This window comes from Schistocerca nitens, chromosome 4 (genome assembly GCF_023898315.1).
Source record: "Schistocerca nitens isolate TAMUIC-IGC-003100 chromosome 4, iqSchNite1.1, whole genome shotgun sequence".
NCBI lineage: Eukaryota > Metazoa > Arthropoda > Insecta > Orthoptera > Acrididae > Schistocerca > Schistocerca nitens.
This window is the reverse complement of record NC_064617.1, coordinates 223705710-223731334: the sequence shown is the minus strand read 5'-3', so window position 1 is coordinate 223731334 and position 25625 is coordinate 223705710. Positions and strand designations below refer to the sequence as shown.

At 41.3% G+C, this 25625-nt stretch overlaps 2 protein-coding genes across 4 annotated transcripts in view; one reads left to right on the top strand and one right to left on the bottom strand.

The window, feature by feature from the left end:
- LOC126253074 (syntaxin-8) overlaps positions 1 to 18930 on the bottom strand; it is an 81462-nt gene extending 62532 nt beyond the window's left edge. The window contains exon 1 of the mRNA XM_049954168.1: positions 18514 to 18930. Coding sequence (XP_049810125.1) covers positions 18514 to 18545 — 32 coding nt within the window. The 5' untranslated portion in view covers positions 18546 to 18930. The remainder of the gene's footprint in view (positions 1 to 18513) is intronic.
- Positions 18931 to 18955: 25 nt separating this feature from the next.
- LOC126253073 (transmembrane protein 184B) overlaps positions 18956 to 25625 on the top strand; it is a 143572-nt gene continuing 136902 nt past the window's right edge. Inside the window, exons 1-2 of one of the 3 annotated variants that reach the window (XM_049954166.1) lie at positions 18960 to 19038; positions 19135 to 19180. The gene's annotated coding sequence lies outside the window, so the exon portion shown is untranslated. Of the gene's footprint in view, positions 19181 to 25625 lie in introns of all 3 variants that reach the window. The other 2 variants (XM_049954165.1, XM_049954167.1) reach the window with 2 other exon arrangements.

Sequence of the window (25625 nt, the reverse complement as noted above, 5' to 3'; positions counted from 1 at the left end):
ACCATACTCCTGTTTATCGTCATATGGAAATTCTTTTAAACTGATAAGAATTTTCAGAACTCCAACATTCACATACTATAGGATGCACAAGTGTATTATCATAAAAAGAGCACTTCAGGATCAGTCTCTTCATCATGCACAGACTGCAATACCAGACTGCAGTAATGACATTGAGCACAGTTTCTGAATTGGTCAGTTGATGCACTATAATTACTTTGTTAATGTTTGGAGTAGATGCTACTAATATAACAATCAGAAATGCTACATGCAGCAATTATTTTCCCCAACTTCTGCCTAAGGCAACTCGTAACTGGTATAGTCCAGGCAGGAGTGTACGAAGCAAAAAGAGCTTACCCGTAATGGTTCCCACACAATGGGATACAGACTAGCATCATTGATAGAACACCCTGTTTCATTTCAAAATAAAAAAAAATCCAGTCACTGTATGTGTCAAAAAATCTAGCCCCTACCGGATGTCATATACTCTTAGTCTTCCAATGCCATGAGGGGACAGAGAAGGATATCTGCTGACCTTTACTTTCACATGAAGTCAGAACCACAGAGAAGAATCACCTTCGGATAAAGCTATCACTGAAGCACCAAAGTAACTGGTACAAGCATGCATATATATGCAGAGATATGTAAACAGGTAGAATATGGCGCTGTGGTAAGCTTCGCCTATATAAGACAAGTGTCTGGCGGAGTTGTTAGATCGGTTACTGCCGCTACAATGGTAGGTTATCAAGATTTAAGCGAGTTCGAATGTGGTGTCATAGTCAGCGCACAAGCGATGGGACACAGCATCTCTGAGATAGCAATGAAGAGGGGATTTTCCTGTACGGCCATTTCACAGATGTACAGTGAATATCAAAAATCCAGTAAAACATCAAATCTCCAACATTGCTGCGACCGGAAAAAGATCCTGCAAGAACGGGACCAACAACTGAAGAGAATAGTTCAAACTTCCTGGCAGATTAAAACTGTGTGCCCGACCGAGACTCGAACTCGGACCTTTGCCTTTCGCGGGCAAGTGCTCTACCATCTGAGCTACCAAAGCACGACTCACGCCCGGTACTCACAGCTTTACTTCTGCCAGTATCTCGTCTCCTACCTTCCACTTGCCCGCGAAAGGCAAAGGTCCCGAGTTCGAGTCTCGGTCGGGCATACAGTTTTAATCTGCCAGGAAGTTTCATATCAGCGCACACTCCGCTGCATAGTGAAAATCTCATTCTGGAGAGTAGTTCAGTGTGACAGAAGTGCAAGCCTTCCACAAACTGCTGCAGATTTCCATGCTGGGCCATCAACAAGTGTCAGCATGCAAACCATTCAATGAAAAATCATCAATATGGGATGTCGGAGCCAAAGGCCCACTCATGACCCTTGATGACTACACAACACAAAGCTTTACACCACGCCTGGACCTGTCAACACTGACATTGGACTGTTGATGACTGGATACATGTTGCCTGGTCAGACAAGTCATGTTTCAAATTGTATCAAGTGGATGGACGTGTACTGGTATGGAGACAACCTCATGAATGCAAGGACCCTGCATGCCAGCAGGAGATTGTTCAAACTAGTGAAGGCTCTGTAATGGTGTGGGGCATGTGCAGCTGGAGTGATGTGGGACCCCTGATACATCTATATGCATCTCTGACAGGTGACACATAGGAAAGCATCCTGTTTGATCACCTGCATCCATTTATGTCCATTATGCATTCCGATGGACTTGGGCCACACCAGCAGGACAACACAACACCACACACATCTAGAATTGCTACAGAGTGGCTCCAGCAACACTCTTCTGAGTTTAAACATTTCCACTGGCCACCAAACTCATCAGACAGGAACATTATTGAATATATCTGGGATGCCTTGCAACATGCTGTTCAGAACGGGTCTCCACTCCCTTGGTGTCAATTCTCTCCAGCACTACTTCAGACATTAGTCGGGTACATGCCACGTCATGCTGTGGCACTTCTGCATGCTAGTGGGTGCCCTACACGATATTAGGCAGGTGTACCAGTTTCTTCGGCTCTTCAGTGTATATAGAAGAGGTGGAAAATAATAAAAAATAAACAAGTCCCAAATATTTTACACAATATTTTCGAGAGTTATGAAGAATTACATAGATTATAATTATTATTTTTAATTATATTAGTGTGCAAATATTAAGTAGCAGTGTATTAAACAGTTGGGATTGAGTGTGATAGTATAATTATGGTTATGGTAAAGCACTAAAGTTGTAAGGCATTACTGGAAAGACACTGCTGGGTAGCAGACTAAAACGGGCAGGTTCAGTAGGTTATTTACAAAAATTCTGTGTTTTTGTGCACATGTCACCCTTCCTTCACAAAGAGCAAATGTTGTGTTGTAAGAGCACTTGTTGAGTATAAATGGCTGCGGTAAGTGGATGCGGAGTTTCAGTGTTGTTAGTTTGTGTGTGTGTGTGTGTGTGTGTGTGTGTGTGTGTGTGTGTTTGGAGTTTGCGGGCTTTCAACGCAAAGGTTGTCAGCACCTTACCTACATTAAATGAAATGGATGTGGTTAAAATACCTAAAATTGTTGTACCAAAGTGAGGAAAAGACCTACAAAATGACACTCATACCCTCACTCCCATCTTACTCATATTGATCCACACAATCACTCTCACACGCTTTAAAACAATGGAGAAGGGTGAAAGCTGCTACACATCGGATTAAAACAGAATTAAAACTGCAGAATAGCTAAAAGAAAGGCACAGGAAAATGCAACTGACTGACCACTTACAAAGAAACGTGGCTGAGCCAATCACCTTGTACACACATTAATATCATCTCCCAACAATTTTTGGAAACAGGTCAGACAACTCACAAAACCTTCATTTGAATGTCACTTCAAATAGAGAGCACATCTGCCATTGCCCTCTGGTCTGAAAATAAAACACAGTTAAGTAAAATGTGGTGCACAGTGAACTGCATGCCACAAGCACCACATATTGAAGAGTCGTTGCGCTGGAGCACAAAGCCATGTGTCAATAGGACTACAGCCTATGCAAAGACAAGTAAGAAGGACCTCATACTGTCTTTGTGGTTGTAAGAGATGCGCCACGGCCACACAATAGTATTTTCTAGACTCACCTTCACATCAATGCACGACTCTGCACCTCAACAGTGAGGAGATGGCATGCAGAGGGATGGCACACTGAAACAATTGAGGATCATGAAGCACTTCCTTGGCTGCTACATCTGCCATTTCATTCCCTGCAAAACCCACATGCCACGGTACCCAGCAGAAAGACACCGCCTTCCCCTGCCATTGTAGTTGGAAGAGGATGTCCTGAATATTCTGTACTACTTTCTTTGCTGGGTACAAGCATTGGAGAGGGTGAAGGGCAGTCAGTGAATCGGAACAGACAAGGAATTTGACACCTGATGCACATCTCATCTGCTCCAGTGTCTGCAGGTTTGCGTATAAGTCCACATCTAAGATAGTAAAGTCTTGAGGCAGTTGGATCTGTAGAACACGATCAGGGAAAACAACAGAGCAACCAATGGAGTCCCCATTTTGACCCATCCATAAAGACAGCTGTAGAGTTGTGGTTCTCAGCTAAACTGTCATAACATAATGTGTTAAAAAACATGCACAGGAGTGTAATCTCTCCTGTACTGCACTAAATCTAAAATTACTCTGGGCCTCTGCAGTAACCATGTAGGCAGGCAGTTAAAACCTTGGATTTGGGGTTTCATCTGCTCCATACCAAGTGACTGCAGCACATGGTGCACGCAGATCCGAAATGGCTTTGATGCTCACAGACGATTAGCAAAAAGGCATTCCAGAGGTGGAGGATCAACAGTATGGTACTCAGTTGAAGTCAGAGCCACAAGGAACTTACACGCCTGATGAACTGTGAGAAACAGCTGCCAGATTGTGTGTGGCAGCTCCCCATCCTCAGTGTAGAGAGTAGGTATGGGGCTGGTCCTGTAGGCAGCCATGGCCAGCCAAATCCCCTCAAAGAGTAGGTATGGGGCTGGTCCTGTAGGCAGCCATGGCCAGCCAAATCCCCTCAAAGTGGATAGTGTGAATAATCTTCCGGTAGGAAGGCCTTGCTGATGCATACACTGTGCATCCATAGTCCAGCAGTGAATGCACGAAAGCCCTATAAAACTGGAGCAAATGCACCCTGTCTGCTCCCCAAGACTTGTTCCTTCAGGGTTCTCGCTTTCAGGTCTCTGAGGTGTCTTAACCACAACAGTTTTGAGTTCAAAATGAGGTCCAGATATCTCAATGTCTACAATGGAGACTGGTATCTTCATAGGTACGTCAGGTAAATTAAAAATATGACGAGAATGATTAAAATGCATGCACATGTGCGTGCGTGCTCTCTCTCTCTCTCTCTCTCTCTCTCTCTCTCTCTCTCTCTCTCTCTCTCACACACACACACACACACACACACACACACACACACACTTATCTGCAGAAAACTGAAAACCCATCATTACAGCCAACTCCTCTAATATCTGCACCTGATGAGACACTGTTGCAACACTGGAGGGGAAACAGAAAAGAGTAATATCCTCCAAAAATAAGGATAACTGTATGGGACTCTGAACGGTAGATGTGATACTGTTTATGGCTGTGGCAAAGAAGATAACACTTAAAATATTGTCCTGAGACACACCATTCTCCTGCTCAAAACCATCGGACAGTGTGTCACTACCTCGGGACCTAAAAAACTTCTGTGGCATGTGAACATGGTGAGATGGCCATTGATCCAGTTCTGCAAGAATGCTGTCTTCGATTAGTATCATACACATTACTGATATCAAAGAACATTCTGATACAGTAATGTTTACGTAGGAAAGCCTGCTGAATAGCCACCTCTAGTAGAGTCAGGTTGTCGACAGTGGACTGTAATCTCCAGAATCCACACTCAGCGTGGCTAGGGAGTTGCCTGGTCTCTAATAACCAGACCAGATGACAGCTAAACATTTGCTCCAAGGTCTTTCCTTAAGATGATACTCCGGTACCTACTGGGACATGTGTGTCCTTTCCTGGTTTGAGGAGAGGTATCAAAATTGCCTCTCTCCATGAATTGCAGAAGTGACCGGTCTGCAATATTAAATTCAAACATTCAAGGAGATTTTACTTTGACGCTGCTGGCAAATGTTGAAGCATGTATTACTGGATTCGGTTATGATCGGGTGCAGTATCATGAGCCTCAGACAGTGCTGATTCCAGCTCCCACATGGAGAAAGGGTGATTGTAACACTCAGAATTGTTGGATCTGAAGTCCAACTTGCCCTTCTCTACAGTCACACATTAGCAGCAGAACGCTGGATCCTATATGCATTGAATGTAGTTTTTGCAAAATGCTCTGCCAGTGTCTGTGTGGTGTCTCTGGGTGTTGTTTGGAGACACACTGTTTCAGCACTGCTGCTCTCCCCTTACTTCTGCAGAACACGTGGAATGGTTGATGGAGTCCAGGAACATTTGTCTTGATCCTTTCCTGCTCTCCTTAATTATGTAACAAGCCTTGGCTCTCGCAACTCGAAAGGCTGTGAGGTTGTCTGCTGTCAGTTGGCATATAAATTGTCAAAGAGCTGCACGTCTGTCCTGTATTGCTGAAAGGCACTCATCAGTCCACCAAGGTGCTGTCTCATAAGATTATCTGAAGGCTTCGGGATGGACAAGTCAGCAGCACAATGGATCACTACAAGCACGGTTTGATCAACCCATTCCTGTGCAGTGCCATGGTGTTCGAACACAGCCAGCTGGCTGAACAGTGACCAGTTAGCCCTGCTGACCATCCATTGTGGTGATTTATGTTCGAGCATTCCTCCACCCAGCAGGTGAATGCGGAGTGTGAATTGGTCACTGAAATGAAGGTTATCAATGGCTTACCACTAAACAGACTGTGAGGGCTAGGAGAGGGGGGGGGGGGGAGGGGGGGTGTCTAACATTTTTGACGGTGACTAAAAGTGTGAAGTAGATGTACAAACTTCCCACTTCTTTTATACGAGATGACTTACTTGAGATTCGCAGCCGATCTTCTTTGCTGGCTAGCTGGTTGCTGGAAAACTCTCTTGACTTTGTCTCCATGGAATGATGCTAGGTACAGGAATATTTAAGCCTCTCTCTCTCCTTGTGAAATAAGTAGATACACGAACTTTACTTTTTGTCAACCAATGGTATATTTGAACTCCATACAGATTAAAATTCTCACTTCCCACATACATATATGACTTCCAGTAAGTCACTCGCTCCGTTCAACATCAGAAACAAATTTAATTACATTTATAAAAGAGTTGGCTTAATAACCACGAATCTATTTCACATTAATCATAAAATGGGTCTTGCCTCTAACAAGGTTGGATTAATAGTTTCCAAGTGTACTTTTTTAAATTGTTCTTGTTTCATATAACAATAGCCAGTGAAACAATACGCATAGAGTTGCATATAAACTATGTGGTTCTTCCTTACACACACACTAACACATCTATGGATTGTTCGACAGGTACTTGTTGGTGCCGTTCAACCACCACGTCTACCTTCTTCCCGCGACTGATTTTAAACCTGCACACACAGACATGTGATGTGCAGTAGGTAGGATTTTACCATCCCACACTCATATCTACAATATCGTGTGTTTGAGACGGTAGAAGGCTGAGTGGTTCTAGAATTTACACAGAAATTCTCAAATCACTACAGGGGGCAAAAGAATGCCTTAGTAAACAGCACAGAAATGGACGGGAGCATGCACAACTTGTGAGATGTCATGAGGCTCCCCAAAACCCAACCCCAAGGGCAAGTAGAGGTTGAGCCCCACAATACATGATGGGCACTGAAGTCTCCTAGGAGAAGAAATGGTTGATGGTGTTGTTCGATAAGTGAGAGCCTCAGAGTCTGTTGCATCTGGTGGAGATAAATACTGTGAGCGAACAGTGATTCTCTGACACACATGAATTTCAACAGCAACTGCTTGCAAGTCAGTAGTTACAGGAAGAGCAAGAAATTATGCGGAGAGCAGAGGAGTGGTGTGCATTATTTACAAACACAGCAACCCCTCCCTTGGTCCTTTCCCCAGTCAGATCATCCTCGCAATAGAATGTGTAGCCCCATAGGACAGGGTATCAGATGTTTTAAAATGTGTTTCCTGCACACACACACACACACACACACACACACACACACACACACACACACACACACGGGACATTCCTACTGGATGATGGGAGCCATTTATCATGGGGGCTGCACTTTCACCCTGTCTTTCCACACGAACTGGGAGCATGCCATATGTGGAGGCTCAGCTTTGTGGCGAGATCACTGTCCCAGTGGGACATCAAGGTCCACTAGTCTGAAGAAGAATCCAGAGATAAGTCAGAGAGGATGAGTTCAACATCGTTGGACAGCAGACTTACTGGCTCTGTCAGTTGTTGATGCCTTGTCTTAGATTTTTGTCTGGGTAGGCTTTGGAACTACAACCGTGGTTGTGGTGGTAGCAGCACTGGTCAGTGGACCAGTCTGCACTTATGGAGAGGCAGAGAGCTCCCAAACAGCAGCAACCGCAGCCTTGTCTGATGTTCTGGGGGAGGTACGGGCTTTGAAATAACTGCAGCAGAACAAGTACACTGACAGAAGCAGTTACTAGTGCTGAAGCTGGCAACATCATTTGTGTAGCAAGATCAGTTTCACAGACTGACTGTTTAAGAATAGACGCAAATGAGGTAGTGAATGTTAGGCATTGCGTGGCCTTAGGCCTCATCATGCAAGACATACTTAGCGGTTTTGATCTCCTGTAATCTCTACTCCAGACATGGTGATCCACAGAGCAGTTTACACACTTCACAGGAGGGCAACAAATCAAATCCTTCATGGGCAGCCTTACCACATTTGCCACATGTGGCTTCTTCCTTACATCCAACAGTAGTGTGCCCAAAGTGCTGGCACTTAAAACAGCGCATTGTGTTGGGGAACAGACTGCACACTTAGGCAAAGGAAGCCTGCTTCGACATTCTCTGGAAGATTCAAGCTGTTGAAAGTAAGTATCATGGAGTCCGATTTCACTAGACCACCATCCACCATTTTCATTATGTTTTGTACATCAACAATGCCTTGTTGTGACCACTCATTTTTCAATTCTTACCAGGGAATATCAAACAGATCACTGCAGGTTACAACACCTTTGCTGCAGTTCAAGGGTTGTGCAGTTCTGTTTCAATTGCATACTGCCCAAGGCATCTAGCTTTTTGAAGGTTCGCTGCTTGATGGGGATTAGAAGTTTCCACTAATAGTGTTCCACTGTGCAGGCACTTGACAAACTTTAAAGAGCCACAGATTCCTTCTAAACCCTTTTGGCTATAGAAGGGCAAAACCTTCTCAGAATTACCTTTTTTCTGCTTGACTACTAAAAACACATACTGGTTAGCAGCATATGTTCTGTTACTGCAAATACTCTTTATCACTCTGAATAAGTCTAGAACAAGGAGGACTAGCTACACGTGTCACCTTGTTTGAGTGGGTGTTGGTGCCTACCAGCAGCCAACCCTTTCCACTGGGAGGAGAAAGAGAAAATTTTGAAGGATCCATCCTGGTCCCACAAGCAGCGAGGGAAATGGAAGTCCACATAGACAGAGCCCCATATGGCTAGGTAAGCCTTATACAAATGAGGTTCGGCAAGTCCCCCAGAGGTTGCCTGCTAACAACTGTTCCACCTCGACAGTAATGCAGCTCATCAGTGCGCAGGACATCTTGAGACTGAGCGATCTACACAGTCAAGCCATAATCCTTATTCCCTGTGACACTCAACTTCCCACTGCTGTGCCACATGGTTCATGCTGAAGCATGCCCAGAGTTTATGGTGACAGAGAACTGGTGGTGCTTATAAATCCCTAGCTCAGGAACCCCAGTGTTGTCAAGCCCATACCCAGCAAAAGAATGCTGAGCCCCTGAGGGCAGTTAATTCAAGTTCTGTAGATCATTTGTACAATCAATCGTAATGATGTGGAACAAGTCATTTTACATTCACAAATAAATAAGGATACATGCTGATCACCTACATTTTTTCCTCATTTTTTACTTCTTGGTACTACTGTGAGTTATGTGAGTTAATTATTCCTACCCATTACCTTTTACACATTAGACAATTAGAAATTCTTTGATGGAATGTCATTTTTTCTTCTGGTATTGTAATCATGTACAGTATAGTTCCTTTACTGTGAGTTATGTGAGTTAATTATTCCTACCCATTACCTTTTACACATTAGACAATTAGAAATTCTTTGATGGAATGTCATTTTTTCTTCTGGTATTGTAATCATGTACAGTATAGTTCCTTTTGAACTGTAGTGTATTATTTGGAACAAACTTCACCACAGAATAAGTATACTGTGAAGCTGTAGTCAAAATGGCTAATTCCTTAAAAAGATGACCACAAGATGATAGTGGCTAAGCATCACATGTTATCCTTACAGCATATTTTTGATTCTTACAGCACATTTTTGAGTAATGAAGATTTTATTTCTTGAAGTTGAATTATCTCAGAACATTATTAAATATGACATCACTGAATGAAAATATGCAAACTACGTCAACTTACTGATTTCTCTCTCCCCACAATTTGCAACGATTTGAAGTGGAAAGGTGGCTGAACTACGATGTTTTAGGAGTTCCACAAAGTGTTTCTTCCAGTTTAAATTCTCATCAATATGGACACCTAAAAATTTTCACATTTCCGCCCTGATTATTATCTTCTCATCATGTGTTACACTTAGCATTAGTGTAGTACCTCTAGGTGTGCAGAACTAAATATATTGCATCTTTTTGAAACTGAGAGAAACTATGCACAGAAAACCAACCAATAATACTTAAAAGAATATTATTTACGATTTCTTCTACTGCTGTATGTATTTTTGGAATAATTACTGTGCTAGTGTAATCTGATAAAATACTTAATTCTGCTTGTTGTATATTACGACAGAAGGTCATTTACATATCGGACCTTCAGAGATCAAGGGAATCAAGTCCATTTTTGGTTACCTTGGACTTATTTCACTTTTAAGTACTATTTACGAAGCGGCTTTCAGAGCATAAAAGGTTCATGTCCAGTTACTGAAAGTAACTGCTATAGGATTGGCAATATTATTGAGCACAGACGGAAGCAGTATTATGTTCAGAGCACAATGGAAACACGTCCACTGTCACAGTTTGCAAGCTGTTTTGCCAGTGTGTAAGCTCTAAATAAAGAAGATTCATGATTATCAGTGAAGGGAGAACATATTTCATTCCTTCTAGAAACTTAGTGATTACAGTTGGCAAAATGTTTACCTTCAGCGACTTGTTCAGTCAAGTCCTAAAGACATTAGCTTCAAATAATTCTTAAGGCTTGGAATGAAATCAGTAAGGATTTGTAATGTAAAGATGATTTAGGTCACTGAAGTATGGATGTGTACCACATTCCATATAAATGTGGCATGTCTTATGTAGGGCAGACTATTAGAACAGTCAAGAATAGATCCAAGAAACATCACAGACACACCTGACTAAAATAACCAAGCCAATAAGCTGCCACTGAGCACTGTCTTGAATACAATCATGAAATGAAATATGACAGGACTAGTATTGTGGTGAAAATATCAAGTTTCTGGGACAGCATTACTACAGAGTCTACTGAAATAAAAAATGTCAGTAAACCTAATAAACATGGATGGAGGTTTCAGTTTAAACAAGGCTTGGATTCCACCACTTAATTTATTAAGATCCTGTCAGCCATCACATCCACACTGAGAGTGTGTGTGTTTCATATAATATCAGTGCTGGCTTTGATAATACAAGGGCAAGACTGTAATGGGCAGAGGAGCTGAACTAAATAGAAGCATAAAACCAATGAAGGTCCACAGTGGGGATGGTGGTGGTCCAGGAAATGAGTACGCATAACAGCAAAACTCTCACCACCTGAAGAAAATAACTCAGTTGAAGTTGAAATATTGTGCATAAAATGCAAACACCAGCTTGGCTGAACACCCAGAAGTACACCATTAATCAATCATGCCAAGAAAACCTGAGAGATCAAATCAGTCTGTGTTGGAAATGCATTATTTGGTAGAGAAAGACAAAAAGATTCTTGAGAAACTCAACTGGTAAGTTTTGTGACTGATGTTTCAGTGAGTTGAGTGGTAGTGGCCAGCTGCCACCAAATCTCATCTTTTACTGTGTGTCAGTTGCTCAGAGCATTACCTGTTATGTGGACAGAGACGCAGAGCCATAAGTGCTGGACGTTGCTCACTGACATCACAGCTCCCACCAATCACAAAGTTATTTAATCTGTGCTTTAGCAATGTTAGACTGAGAATTTCCAATCATAAATGAACATTCTCTGGGTGAAATATTCATGACATAAGTTAAAAACTGTATTTGGATAAGACTAGGACACACAGATCTGGTTATTGCAAGCAAAGCCCTTCCAAGTGAGTCATCCAATTACACTGCATAGTGGAACTTTCGTGCCATTAATAACAGTGTTTGGAACTCACATCAGTTCATTCTACTCAAAGTCACATTAGTATGGTGTCTGATGCAAAGAAGTCAAAACAGGTATATTGAGATGGAGTGGGGGTATTGATATCCTGGTCTAGGGCCGAGTTATGTATGTTAACTGGAGTTTGGAATACCGGCTTTTTTAGTTGTGGGGAGGGGGTGGGGGGTAGGAAGATGGTATCCTGGTCTAGGGTTCAGATACATAGGTTAACTGGAGTTTGGGATACTAGCTTTTTTAGCTGTGGGGAAGGGGGGGGGGGAGTTGGTATCCTGGTCTAGGGTTGAGCTACATAGGTTAACTGGAGTTTGGGATACCATGATCTTATGGTTTGTCTTTAATGATATTGGCGGGCTTGCCCCCCCTCCCCCCTTTTTTTAGTTTGTCCACGACCAACTCCTGTTTTCCATGGTTGCCCTGCTATTTTCATTGGGTTTCGTCACTGAACTGGTTCACGTGTTATCTGTATTTTTGTGGGTGTTACGATTGAAGTTTTGGTGGCCACATTGATTATCCTCGAAATAGGGGTTTTTAGGCATGGTGATGACATCATTGGTCAAAGCAAATTGGTGTTGTAGCTGTGCTGTGCCACAATGTGTTATGTGACATCATCAAGCCACGTTGTGTGTATTTTGGAGTGGAAATGAAATGATGATGTAGAGGGCACAGTACATGAAGAGACAGCATGCTCTAGAGGTTTATGTATGTCGTGGCGATGCGTTTGTGAGGTATGTTAGTGTGCCATTTACTATGCTACACCTGTTGTATTTCTCTCAATGATTTTGCAGTTTCGTGTGATGAATGTAATAAGTTAGGTGTTTTTTATGTATATTTTGTTGATTTGAGGTATGGGGCTTTTAATTAATTTTCAATGTTTGTAGGAGTTTGGGATATTGGCTTCTGTAGTTGTCGTAGGGGGTTTATTGGTATCCTGGTATAGACCTATATAACTCAACCCTAGATCAGGATACCAATAAACCCCCAATCACAACTACAAAACCCAGTAGCTATCTCAAACTTCTATGAACCTTAAAAACCAAAGCAACATTAACGAAAAACCGAACAGCTCAAATGAACAAAATATACATAAGAATCCTTAACTTATTATATTCACCAAACAAAATTACAGAATACCAAAAGAAATACAACAGCTGTAGCAGAGTAAATGAAACACTAACATACCTCACAAACACATTGTCACGACATAAAAATACTGCTTGAGTATGCCGTCTCTCTTCATACACAGCATCCTCTACAACAATACTTCAATTCCACTCCAAAACAAACACACCATGGCTCGATGATGACACACAACTCATTGCAACGCAGCGCAATATCCCCGCAAGGTAGTGTGCTAAGGCACCTCCTGTTCCTTACGTATGTAAATGACACACAGATTCCCCCCCCCCCCCCAAAAAAAAAGCAGCTTTGACCATGTTGTTAGCACATGAAACTAGTGTTTTAGTGATCAATTTTCAGGAATTTCTATTTACAACAACTGATTAAGTCATTAAGGTCATGAATTCATGATTCACCGCCAACAGGTTCACCCTTAATCTAATCTAATCTGAAGAAAACAAATTACACACAATTCGGAAAAATGAATAAGGCATAGTCCTCATCAATTCAGCCAGGCTAGAAAAAAATCTTACCTTCATAGTTATTGAATTTAGCATATGTTAAAATGAAGGACTAAGTAAGGAACACATATTTTGTTGTTATCTCCAAAAAAAAATTTCTGCTCCAAGATACAGCTCTCCAAATACCATTTTGAAGATGCAAATTTTGGAAAACAATTTAAAATTCTGTATCTCTGGAACAGTTCTAGATTGATTTATTTATTTATTTTTTTTTTTTTGAAAGATAATTGCTTTATGATTACAAAGAAATCCTCCATTTGGCTAATCTGTCAAAGTTCTTTTACTATAGCGTTCTGAACTTTTTTGATGATTTATGGAAAAAAATTTTTTTTCAAAAATGCCAATCCATAAAATTTTGATTTTTTTCTGTTGGTTAGTACCATATAGTTCTACATTCCCTGAAAACGAGAGCTTCCACTTTTAGGTTGAACAGGTTTTATAAACAATTGAAATTTTTGCTATACATAAAACCTGTTTTATTATCACCTAACAGGCTCATAAAAATAAAAACCTAGCCTTATTTAACATAATTTTAGTTTTGATAGATGAGTAAGAGACTCATTTTTCAAGCATTTTAAATGGTTCCAAAATGTATGTGTAAGGTCTACGGACTTATTCCACTGCTTCTGTATCTTTCTTTGATATAAAGTGATGCCTTCCTGTTGAACCAATAGGAACTGGAACACTTACAATCTTCAAAACATTGTGAACAGGAAGCGAGCACTGATGGCGTTGCTGCTATCCTTCAGCTGGAAACCTATATCAAGCAGCTGGTCCATGTGGTAGCATAAAGTTTACTACAATTTCATTTAAGTCATAACTGGTGTCTATAATTTCTGATATCCACCAGTCACACACACACACACACACACACACACACACACACACACACACACACACACACACACACACACACACACACATCCCCCTACTCAGGTTGTGAATCTAAGTATTATCCTGCTGTTTCTGAGGTGTTGGCAGAATGAAGGAAATTTCTTCTTTCTTGCTCTTTAAAGTGCATGCAATAGGAGTTCGCCCAGCACTTTCGAGTCCAAAAATGTGTCTTTGGAATTCCTTTCACGGTAGTAGTTTGAAGGACCATTCTCCTATTTTCTGCTCAAGGAATTCTTCGATTTCCTCTTTGGACGAAAGAATGAGGGCTGTGGATGTGTAAGATTTCACGACTTGCGTAAAATCCTCAGTATTCTGAATTGCAGCTGTATTTGGTCTGGAAAGATTATGTTTTGTAGCATGGTGCTTCAGCAGGCCTCCTACACCATCACAAGGCCCTTTCCTTTGGCCAGTAGCACTGTATACCCAGTCAGTTGGCACAAGCGACTTACTCAATTCAAACAGCTGGTAACAATTTTTAAAATGACTAGGAACACCATCACAAATAATGATGATATTCTCTGCCCCTGTTTGCAGTTGAAGAATTTTGCGCACTGCTGAGCAAAGCATGTGCTGAGTCATGTCCTGTGTCATCGCTTATAACTGCAACACTTGTGGTCTTGTTTTGAAAATATGTCACTCCTGTAAAAATTGAAACCTGGTCATTACTCCAAAGATACCCTTGTACTTCTTGTGGGAGAATTACTGACCAGTTCTCAGCAAAATCACAGTGAAGCACTAAACATTGTTCTTCAGCCTGTACACATCCTTTCACTTCTGCAATGTGTTGTTATTACAATTTCTTCAGATGCTGGTGTGTTACTACTTTCACTGGCCATTTACCAAGATCATCAATGAAACTGTCAAAGGCAACAGTTTTCTTAATTAGGCCTAGTTTATTTCCTCCCATGTCTCATATGTAATTTCTGCAGAGTTATCTGCTATGTTTTCCAGGACAAGTGTCTGTGAAGACAATCCTCCTTTCCCAGGGCAGTCACCACATTCTTGAAACAAACAAGTCTCTCACTTTATGTCACAGACTACTAACGACTTCACACACCCAACCAAGGTGTCATATGTCAAGTGCTCCAGTAAGTCCTTCAAAGTTACCATACAAAGTTCAAAATTCCCACAGTACACACATAAACAGACATCTCTAGTTGGGGGTCCAACTACCCACTTAGGTCGCAGTACATAAAATTTTGATCTTCCAATATGTGAAGTTGTATAGTTGCTCTTATAAATTGCAAAAGTTTCTTTCATACTGTGAGTCATGTACCTCTTCACTTTCACAACTTTTTGACTTCAGCTGTCACAGTTATAGTGTCTTTTTTGTTGGCACTCTGACGAGAACAGTCCCACTTATATTCCAGATAAAATGGCTGCATTATTTGAGCTTGAGCTGCTTCTACAGGGGATCTTCTCTGCCACAGACTCCTTTTACAGACTTCAGATTTCTCGATTTGTCTACTATGTACTTTGACACTTATGGCTCAGAATTGTTTTCTTTGAAAATGTCTCTGGAATAACAGTTAAAACATGCACCTTTTCACTGTGCGATGCACAATATTCAACAGCTGAATTCATATTTGTGAAACATTCCTTGCAGGAGGTGCAAGAGTTCTTTGGTTCATTTTCTTCTGAAAAAAGGAATTTCTACTTTGAAGAATGTGGTCAGTTTTGCTGTAATGTATTCATCCATAGCTTTAGTAATTTCTCTGCACTTTCTTGATGCATAGAGCTTATGACTCGACTTCACTGGCCACGGTTTTTTAACAGGACAAACACCTACCTCTGAAGTTGACTGCTTCAGAGTAACACTTTTTTCCCCTACTGATGCAAAATCTGCATCATCTGCACTATGGAAGGCTTCACCTTGTTCAGATACTATTTTTTTTAATAACTCTTTTATGGATATGCAAACAGTCAACAGTCAGCACACTTCACTCCCCTGTGGCCCCAGTCAGAAGACATTTCAAATTTTCACAAAACACACTGCAACTGAGAGTCAACTGGCAAATTCCTCACAAAAACACAGAAATCACTGGATGGTCTGGATTTCTTCAAAGCCTCTTCTGTAGACAAATTGGTGCTGAACAACTACAATCAAGAAACCTGCAATGAACAACCATGACAAAGAAATTGACATGAAACTACAACAAAGTGTAAGAAATATCTGCAACAATGAAAGTGAAAAGGAAAGTGATAAGAAATAACTGCAACAAAGATAATAGAAATAAAAATTGTAACACAGAAATTAGTAAGAAACAACTTCAGTCAAGACATAAATTAGGCCTACCATTGAAAGTTAAAAAAAAGAAGTGTTTTTTAAATAAAACCTCTCCAACCTAAAAGTGGAAGCTCTCCTTTACAGAGAATACAGTACTATATGGTACTAATAAGCAGAAAAAAAAAAAGAGCGAGGTAGCGCAGTGGCTAGCACACTGGACTCGCATTCGGGAGGACGACGGTTCAATCCTGAGCCCGGCCATCCTGATTTAGTTTTACTATAATTTCGCTAAATCTGCTCCAGGCAAATGCTGGGATGGTTCTTTGAAAGGAAACGGCTGACTTCCTTCCCTATTCTTCCCTAATCCGATAAGACCAATGACATCGCTGTCTGGTCTCCTCCCCCAAACAACCCAACAGAAAAAAATTAACTCTTCGGGATTGGGATTTCTGTAAAAAAAAATTCTGTAAACTATAAAAAAAATTCAACTTTGACAGATATTTCCACAAGGAGAATACCACTGTAATCATAAAACAATTTTTTTTATTTTATTTATTTTTTTTTTTTAGAAGAAGAAGAAGAAAAAAAAATGTGTTTCTTACTTACTCCTGAATTTTAGCATATACTAAATTTAATAACATTCAGAGACTATGAAGGTAACCCCCCCCCCCCCCCTACCATATAACAAAATGCTCCCAAATCTCAGATCAGCATGATTTGCTATGAAAATCATTTCAAAAGTTTGCTCCTTAGAAGCCACTACTATGGCTTACTTTATTTCCATTGTCTTTTAGTTATGAAATTATTATTTTGGGATAAAAGTAATAGTTGATGAAACAAAATTTTCGCACTAGGGCCTATAGAAAATGACTCTTCTAATCTTGAGAGACAGCATTCCAAGGGCACACTGCAAGCCCCGCCTAGAAAGACTTGTGTTCTTACGGTATCCTTCCTACAAACAAATCGCGTTTTTTTTTTTTTTTTTTTTTTTTTTTAAATCAGAAATAAACTTCTAGATGTATAACCTATTAGTGATTCCCCTTCCATGCAGAGTGAGCAAGAACAGCTAGGATTCAAAGACTTGTGAGTGGTGTCATAATTCATAATGCACTGTCATAGTTCGTAATGCACTGCCAATATACATAAAAAGGTTAGAGAAGAAAATGGCTTCTATAACAGAATTAAAAACATTTCTACTTGAGAAGAAGTGTGTGTCCAATGTAAGAGAATCCTGTAGGCCTAGCTTAGAAACACACTCGGCCACATTTAATGTCAATGTATATTTTTAACAGGAATATATGTGAAAGAAAGGGTGGTTACAGGTGTTCCTGTATTTATATTTTTCAGAAGTATAATGTAACAGTTCATGAACTGGTAACGTTACTGTTTATAGTTCTTGTGCACAATATAAGCTGCACTGAGCGAGGTGGCGTAGTGGTTAGCACACCGCGTCCGGCCATCCTGATTTAGGTTTTCCGTGATTTCCCTAAATCGCTCCAGGCAAATGCCGGGATGATTCCTTTGAAAGGGCACGGCCGACTTCCTTCCCCATCCTTCCCTAATCCAATGATCTCGCTGTTTGGTCTCTTCCCCCAAACAACCGAACTCCACAATATAAGCTAATTATAGGCTCTAGATAAGTGTGGTTTTCTTGACAGCTTTCTTTCCAAATGAAATACTTAGTAAGGTGTCATAGTGTTAAGGCACTGGATTCTTATTTGGGAAGAGTGAGCAGGGTTCAAATCTCCAGTCAGGTATCACAACTTCGGTTTTCCAATTTCTTAATGTGAATGCTGCGATAGTTCCACTGAAAAGGCCATGCCCAACTTCCTGCCCCATCCTTCCTAATCTAATCCAAGTACATTGTATATGTTCCATATATGTGTAAATTATATCTGTAATGTATATGGCGTATCCTAAGCTGTTGTATTGCATGGCTGACGGGCAAACACGTAAATAAACTGGAAACTGTGAGACTAAGAGAGTGTGTCATTAAATCAGTAGCTGCACTGACTGTTATCTGAAGCTACACAAACACAGGAGTAGACAGAAGCTATTCGAATGTCTGACAATACCTACAGCAAATCTCACAGCTTCACATATTCAAATACTTAGGACTGAGCGATCAAAAGTTCCAGTTTTTTTATCTATTGCCACCCACACACAGTATTCGCTTATATTCTAAGAAGAAAAACTCGCACAAGAAAAGAAAATTAAGATTCAATTATGTATCTTACCATGGGTCGCTGTCAACATAAACCAAAGCCATAGCAGCAACTTGTACGTGTTCGCGTTGAATTATATGTTTAGTTGCTACTTAAAAACACGGAATAAGAAACATGTGTTTCTATCATTTGTAAACAACTGTAGAGATCACAACAGAGTCCCTTAAAACCATCGACAGCAATATTTCCAATTTCACAAGCTACTTTCCCAAGGTGTTAACAATCAACATCTCACACTCTCACGACTCCAACCTTGATCCTTGAATATACAGACTACTGTTTTATCACGATTCGCCGAAGATCATTTCAGACACGGAGTCGTTAAAAAATAAATGTTTGTAATAGACTTCTCAAAATTAACAATTAAAATCCTCGACTTGTCCACCCATTAAGCCAGGCTGATTTTTTTATCTTCTAGAATGACAGGGAATCAAAGTAAACCTTTGATTTGACTCACAATGTATTACGCAGAATGGAAGCAAGTGACATTTGACAAGCTGTTAGTGGTGAAAGATAAATTTGATGAAATGTGTTCGTGTACGTTGATAGTAGTAGTAAATCAGGAAGCGACGTGTCTGCGTGAAGTGATTTAGTTATAATAACTATTCCAATTATATTATTTTGTGGTTTCAGTACTGTGCGTTCTTCACACGAAGTCCTGAAAGCAAAGTTTCATAAGGTAAATAAATTTCCACATCTGCTCTCTTCGAATAAATAAAGACAGACAACGTTTTGTTCAATCGATTATTATCGCGGATTGTGCTGAGGCACAATGTTTCATAGCACTAAATCTTGTCAGGAGACACGAAAATCTTAGAATACATTCAATGGACAGCGTCCCAGAAACATCACTACAAACATTCTTTCGAAATTCTCGTCGAGGTTTCACAAACTTTTCGTATGCGCGTATTATAGGCGAACAGAACTTTTGTAATCGACGCCACGATTCGCATAGTTGTTTTAAAGCACCACACTTTTACTTGTCGTACTCAAATAAACAGGAGACAATCAAAGCCGAAATTTAGGCTAGTATAACGTCTCCTTCTGTTGACCCGCTGCCAATAGAGATCTTTTACGGCAAAAATACTGTGCTTAGTGGTGTGCAGTTACGACCTCCGTAAAACCACAATAGGTGTACATATAATTTACAGTATTTTTCTTAAAGACATAGGAAGCACATTCAGTCAGTTTATTTAGTGGGTCTACCACAGTGTTGAACTTTAAAGAGCTCTAGAAATAATTATAAGTTCCAGAATGTAGTGAAATGCCCCGTCAAAACAACCATTTCATGACGTCAATGAAACAGCTGTTTCGTTTGTTGAAACTTGTGTGTCAATTAGTGTTCAAGAATTGCTTGTCAGATAGAAACTTAATAATACTTGGGTGACTAAGAGTTGATTTTTGTAGTGTACTTGCATAAAATGTTCAGTGCATTGCTGCCTGCAAAAGGCAGGGACCCTGATTCAAGTTATTGACAATCACAAGTTTTTCCCCTGCAAAAACATATTTTGTAGGCCTTAATGTGTATCGGTGAGTATTTACTGCCTTTTGTAAACAGTGAACAGTAAATAAATACATAAATTGTGTAGCAATGAACAGTATGGCTAGACATCTTTGCTTAAAGAGGGAGATGTAGCATCAAACAGTTAAAGATAATCATGTCAGAGTTCTGTTGTAGGAAGATTGCCGCATGGATTCTGTTTATAGGAGTAACTGAATCTTAGGGTAAATTAAAAACTGACTGTCAATTGAGTATCCAGACCCAGATTCATGTTACCTGTGAACATTACCCAACACAGAGTTTTTTGGAAATGTCCCACCCACCTAACTCATTTTAGGCAATACAAACTTAAAGTAGATTGTAGATATAAACATTTATACTACTGATTTACAATTTGTAAAATGAAGAAATGTTATGCAACAGATACTGATGTTTGGTACTCTGCAGTACAAGAATTGCTCATATTTGATGAATAATATAAGCACTCTGTTTCTGTTGAAATTCATTAACTCATCTCATTAATTACTGTATTGGTATGTTCCTTAGATGTTGCGGTATGACATTTAAGGGTTGTATTAATTTGCACATAACACATATCTGTGTTCGTGTGTAGATGCAGTGGTATGGTGATAGGGTTATGGTTTTTACCTGATATAGTGTTTAGTGCCTACCTAAACTTGATATGCAGTTCTCACTTCCAAATTAATGATAGTGGAGTCAAAATTTTAAGTTTTTTGTGGATATGTCTAGAATTAGCTGACAGTGCCATACTGTTTATTATTCCCTCTGTTTCTTCTGTAATATGAAAAACTTCTTTGGTAAGATTGGAATCATACTTCATATGACAAGAAACAAGGTAGTGGAAAATTACCCCAGAGGTGTATGATGGTGAGTCATAACGTTATGACCATCTGCTTAATAGCATGTTGGCCCACTTTTGGAGCAAAAAACAGCAGTGATTCTGTATGGTGGAACTCAGCAAGCCCTGGGTAGATTCCTGGAGCTATGTGGAATCAGAAATCTATGCTCCATTCATGTAAACCCTGAAAATTACAGGCCAGTGTTTAGTAAGTGGAGAGCTGGTGACTGAAAGTGTGCGTTCCTTAAGGTTTAGGTCATGTAAATTTGGTGGGCAAACACAAATATGAATTCACTAACATTCTCCTCAGACGACTACAGTACAATTCTGGCCTTGTGGTACGGACAGTTATCCTGCTGGAAAATGCCATCGGAATCAGATAAGGCATGATGCAAGTGGCCCACAATAATGTCCACAGCTATCGTAGTACCTTTCATTAGCACCAGAGGTCCCATTAAAGCCCAGATGAATGGTCTCTATAGAACAATAGTGCTCCCACCAACCTGTGTTTGTGGTATGATGCTTGTTTAATAGAGCCATTCATCTAGGTGAGTCAAGCAATCAAATGAATAGTATCACTATAGTTAATTTCTGAAGTTATTTATTGTTAAATACAGAAAAAACTGTATTAAGGCACTTATAACTAAAGTGAGTGTGATTGTTAAGCTGTACATTGTGGTTGTCAGACAGTACTACCATTGTCTGCAGTTTGGTCACCTAAGCTTTCAGTGCCGATAACAAATGTGGAAGTAATCATGAGACAGCTCTGTGTATAAGCCAAGCTACTTGTTATGTGCATTGCAAATGAGCTCACATGTCCACAAATAAATCTTGTCCAGCTATATCCTCAACATTTCATTCAAGGAAGCTGAGAAATATTTAAACCACAGACCTTATACTACGGTGGATGAAAATCTCGGTAAGAGAAAATTGGATTGGGAGAAGGAATTTCCTCTTGCATGAAGTTCTCAGCACAGATTCCCAACAATTGTTCATCTTAATAGACCAAAGCCTTCAAAACTTATTCCGACTCCTACCCTCCTGTTTGCCAATAGAAACTTGTTGTCATCCTGTCATTGAGAATCTTTACTTACTGCTATTTCCCAACAGTCAGACGCTTGTGGTCAAATTCCTGAAGGGTTGCACAAGAACACAGTACTGATATTGAAAAGTTAGTGTTTAGAATATTAAATCTGGTAACACAGTAAACCTTTTCTTTTAATGACTGTTTAGAGCATGCAGGCATCTACAATATGGTTTTCTCAATTTTATACAGGAAATAAAATACGGATTAGAACCAGACAGAAGCATCTTCTCATTTCACGATGTCCCTTAATATATTATCAGGGGCATTCAAAAAGAAAGGAGCCAGAGGCATAGTTACAGAAACCACTACCTGTATGTTAGAAGTATTGACCCTGGCTATTGAGACACTTGTCCCTCTGTGACACAAGGCAGTGAATGGCTGTCCCATAAAATTCCTGGGGCTGCGATGTTAGCCAGTTTGGCACGTACAGCTGGATGTCGTTATCCAAGGTAAATTGTTTGCCCCTCAGAGCCTTTTTAAGAGGGATCAAAAGATGACCCTGTTATGATTCACTTCATGCAGCATGGGAAAACAGTGAATACCCAGCGTTACTTGCAAACCTTGACCACCCTGAGCCAAGCGATCAAATCAAAACGACCAGGCAATCTCACCCATGGGGTCATTCTGCTCCACGGCAATGCAGAGCCTCATAAGGCCAACAAAGTTGTGGCCCTCCTGCAGAAATTCAAATGGGAGGTTCTCAGCTACCCTCCATACATTCCGGACCTCTCTCCCTGTGATTATGCCATTTTTGGTCTCCTTAAAAAGGTATGTCTAGTTGAAGATATTCTAGTTTTTGCTGTCAATAGCTAAATAGTGTACTCATGCTGAAGGGGGGGAAAAAGTCATCTAAATGATTCATCTGACCAGCAACATGTTTTGATTGATCAAATCTAGATAATCCCATGCCCAGTGTAGTTATAACTGACAATGTCACTGGTTTAATATAGCATCATATAGGGATTGTTTCCAGTAGCACTTCATGTTCAACAGTTGTAGTGTATGATGTGCTCTGAAACAATTGCTCCTGCACCACTGTTGTTCTCTATTTGTTGTCAAATCTGAAACACCACCCAGGGGGTGGTGATGTGCTTGGCTACCATGAGGCCCCAGCCTTTGGAACATCTTTTCCCTTCCATGCTGCATGTCTATCCCTCTGCTATTCTTTTCCCCTCCCTTGGGGAACATGTCTGAGATATTTTGGGGAATGTGGCCTTAATTTTTAGCAGCCTGACATCAGAACAATCCCTCCACTGTTTTGTTTCTTTCTTTCTTTCTTTCTTCGTTCTCCATCTGCTATCCTTCATCTGCTGTGTCATTTTAAGTTCCTCTTGGTTTCTTCTTCCTCCCTGTGCATTGCTGAAGGCCGGTCCACACATCTGCCGCATAATATGTGACTGGATAATGCGTAATTCCAGCCCGGGTCACCAGGTAGGGTTCTCGCATGTTTCGTGGTATGGGCCAGGTCCAGGGAGGGGTGATTGCCGGAGCTGTTACCTTCCCCAACTGCTAACTCTGTCAGGAGTTCAGGATGTGTGACCTGAGGTGTGAACAATTACCTAAGGCAGGTGGACCCTCCTCTGAGGGGGGTGCCCAGTTGGAAGGAGCACACCATCAGAGACGCTAGCAATCATGGGAGATTTTCTTGCAATGAGCCAATCACGAATTCAGTCTGCATCTACTAATTGCGATTGGAATGAGGCTAAAGACTCCAAGGCTCTTCCAGCTGCACCTTGATTTCTCATGTTATTGCATACTAAAGAAGTCCAGGTCTTTGTTACGGTTAATCTGTTTATTATTCAGAAAGGTGTTGATGCAAGTGCCAGCTCTATGAAATCCTGGTCTCGTTTACACAGTGGCACTTTGGTTTTGGAGACTAATTGTGATCCTCAGCCACAACTGCTTGTAGCTTCACTGCTCCATGGCTATCCTGTTCGTGTTTTGGCCCGTCAAATGCTGAATTCTTCGCCTGTCTTAAATGCACGAGGCTGCAATGCCTTTTTCTCGCATTCGATTGAACAGTGCATCCATCAAAGATCAAAGCCGGCTATTAAATCATCATGGTCTGACTGTACATTCCAAACCTGATGTGCTGTTACCAATGTCAGCATTACAACCACATTCGAATGTCCTGTCGAAACCCAGCCACATACATTACTTGTTGTACGAATGCTCATGAGGGTGATTGTCCACCCTTCTCCCCAGTATATTAGTTGCAATTGTGACCATTCAGCCTCATCCCAAGAATGTGAGAGCGGGCTGTCTTGGAGATCTGGGCAAAGGAAAAAGTGCCTTACCTTGTTGCTCATAAGTTCTTGGCTAGTTGGAAGCCCTGCATTTTACCATCTGGCAGCTACAGTACTATTCTCGCTACACCTTCCTCCGTGAAGAACACAGCCACGCAGACGTGCAAGAACACAGCGACACAGACTTGCAACCTTAAATTCAGCACCACGGTTGTAAAATCGCCCAATGTCACGTTAGCATCCCTGTCTCCTCCTCCTCCTCCTCCTCCTCCTCCAGCTGTGCAACAAGCCACCAAATTTTTGCCTCTGGCGGCAAACTCACCTGCGGTATGACCAACAGGCTGGAAAGGACAGAAGAAATACTCCTACAAAATCTTTTTACACCCCTCTAGCCAACAAACACCTGAGTCTCCATCTGCCAACTGCAAACGTTTAAAGAAACCAAACAAAGGTAAGCGGTCTTCTCCTTCACTGACTCGGAGACCGTCTTCCACAGTATCGCTCTGTGATACCCTCACCCGGCTGACCTCCGTTTCACCGGTGCGCACTGCCAACCACATCTCTGCCCTGGAATCAGCTGGTCGACCCTGTGAGAATCCTGACACCTCTGTAGATCTCGTGGAGCAGGATCCTCAAGCCTCTGCACCATGTAGCAGTGAGTAGTTTAAGGCTGGCAATCGGCAGCTACCCCCTGCAAGTCTGGGGGCTAGAATAGGCCCGAGGTATTCCTGCCTGTCGTAAGAGGCGACTAAAAGGAGTCTAAGATGTTTCAGCCTTTATGTGATGGTCGCCTTTAGGGTTTGACCTCCATTTTTCAAAATTTTCCCGAAGAGTGAGCCAATTGGGGAAGAGCGCCGTACATCATGCGCTGAGACCTATCGCATCTTTCATTGACGTGGATCTGCACTTCTGCTCATTCTCAAACTGTTGGGCGAGGTCACCCTCCTGGGTGCTTATTTTTCCATCAACTGTGCAGTATCATTTTCTACGCTGACGATGATAATGGACTTGTTTGCTTGGATGCACCTGATATCCAGCACGATAGCCCGTCAGTTGTGGTGGGGCCCCCATGTACCCTGTTGGTTGTAGCCTCCTGACCACACAGGGATCGCTCTGCTGGTGCCTGTGCTGTTAACTCCCCACATATGCCGAAGAGTAGATGCCTGTCACCCTGGGGTGTTGGGACTCCCGGCAATGGCCATCCTGCCAGGTGGCCTCTGTTGTGGCTGGATGGCACCTGTGGGGAGGACCCCTGATTGGAGTGGGTGGCATCAGGGCAGATGACATCTACATCTACATCTACATTTATACTCCGCAAGCCACCCAGCGGTGTGTGGCGGAGGGCACTTTACATGCCACTGTCATTACCTCCCTTTTCTGTTCCAGTCGCGTATGGTTCACGGGAAGAACGACTGTCTGAAAGCCTCCGTG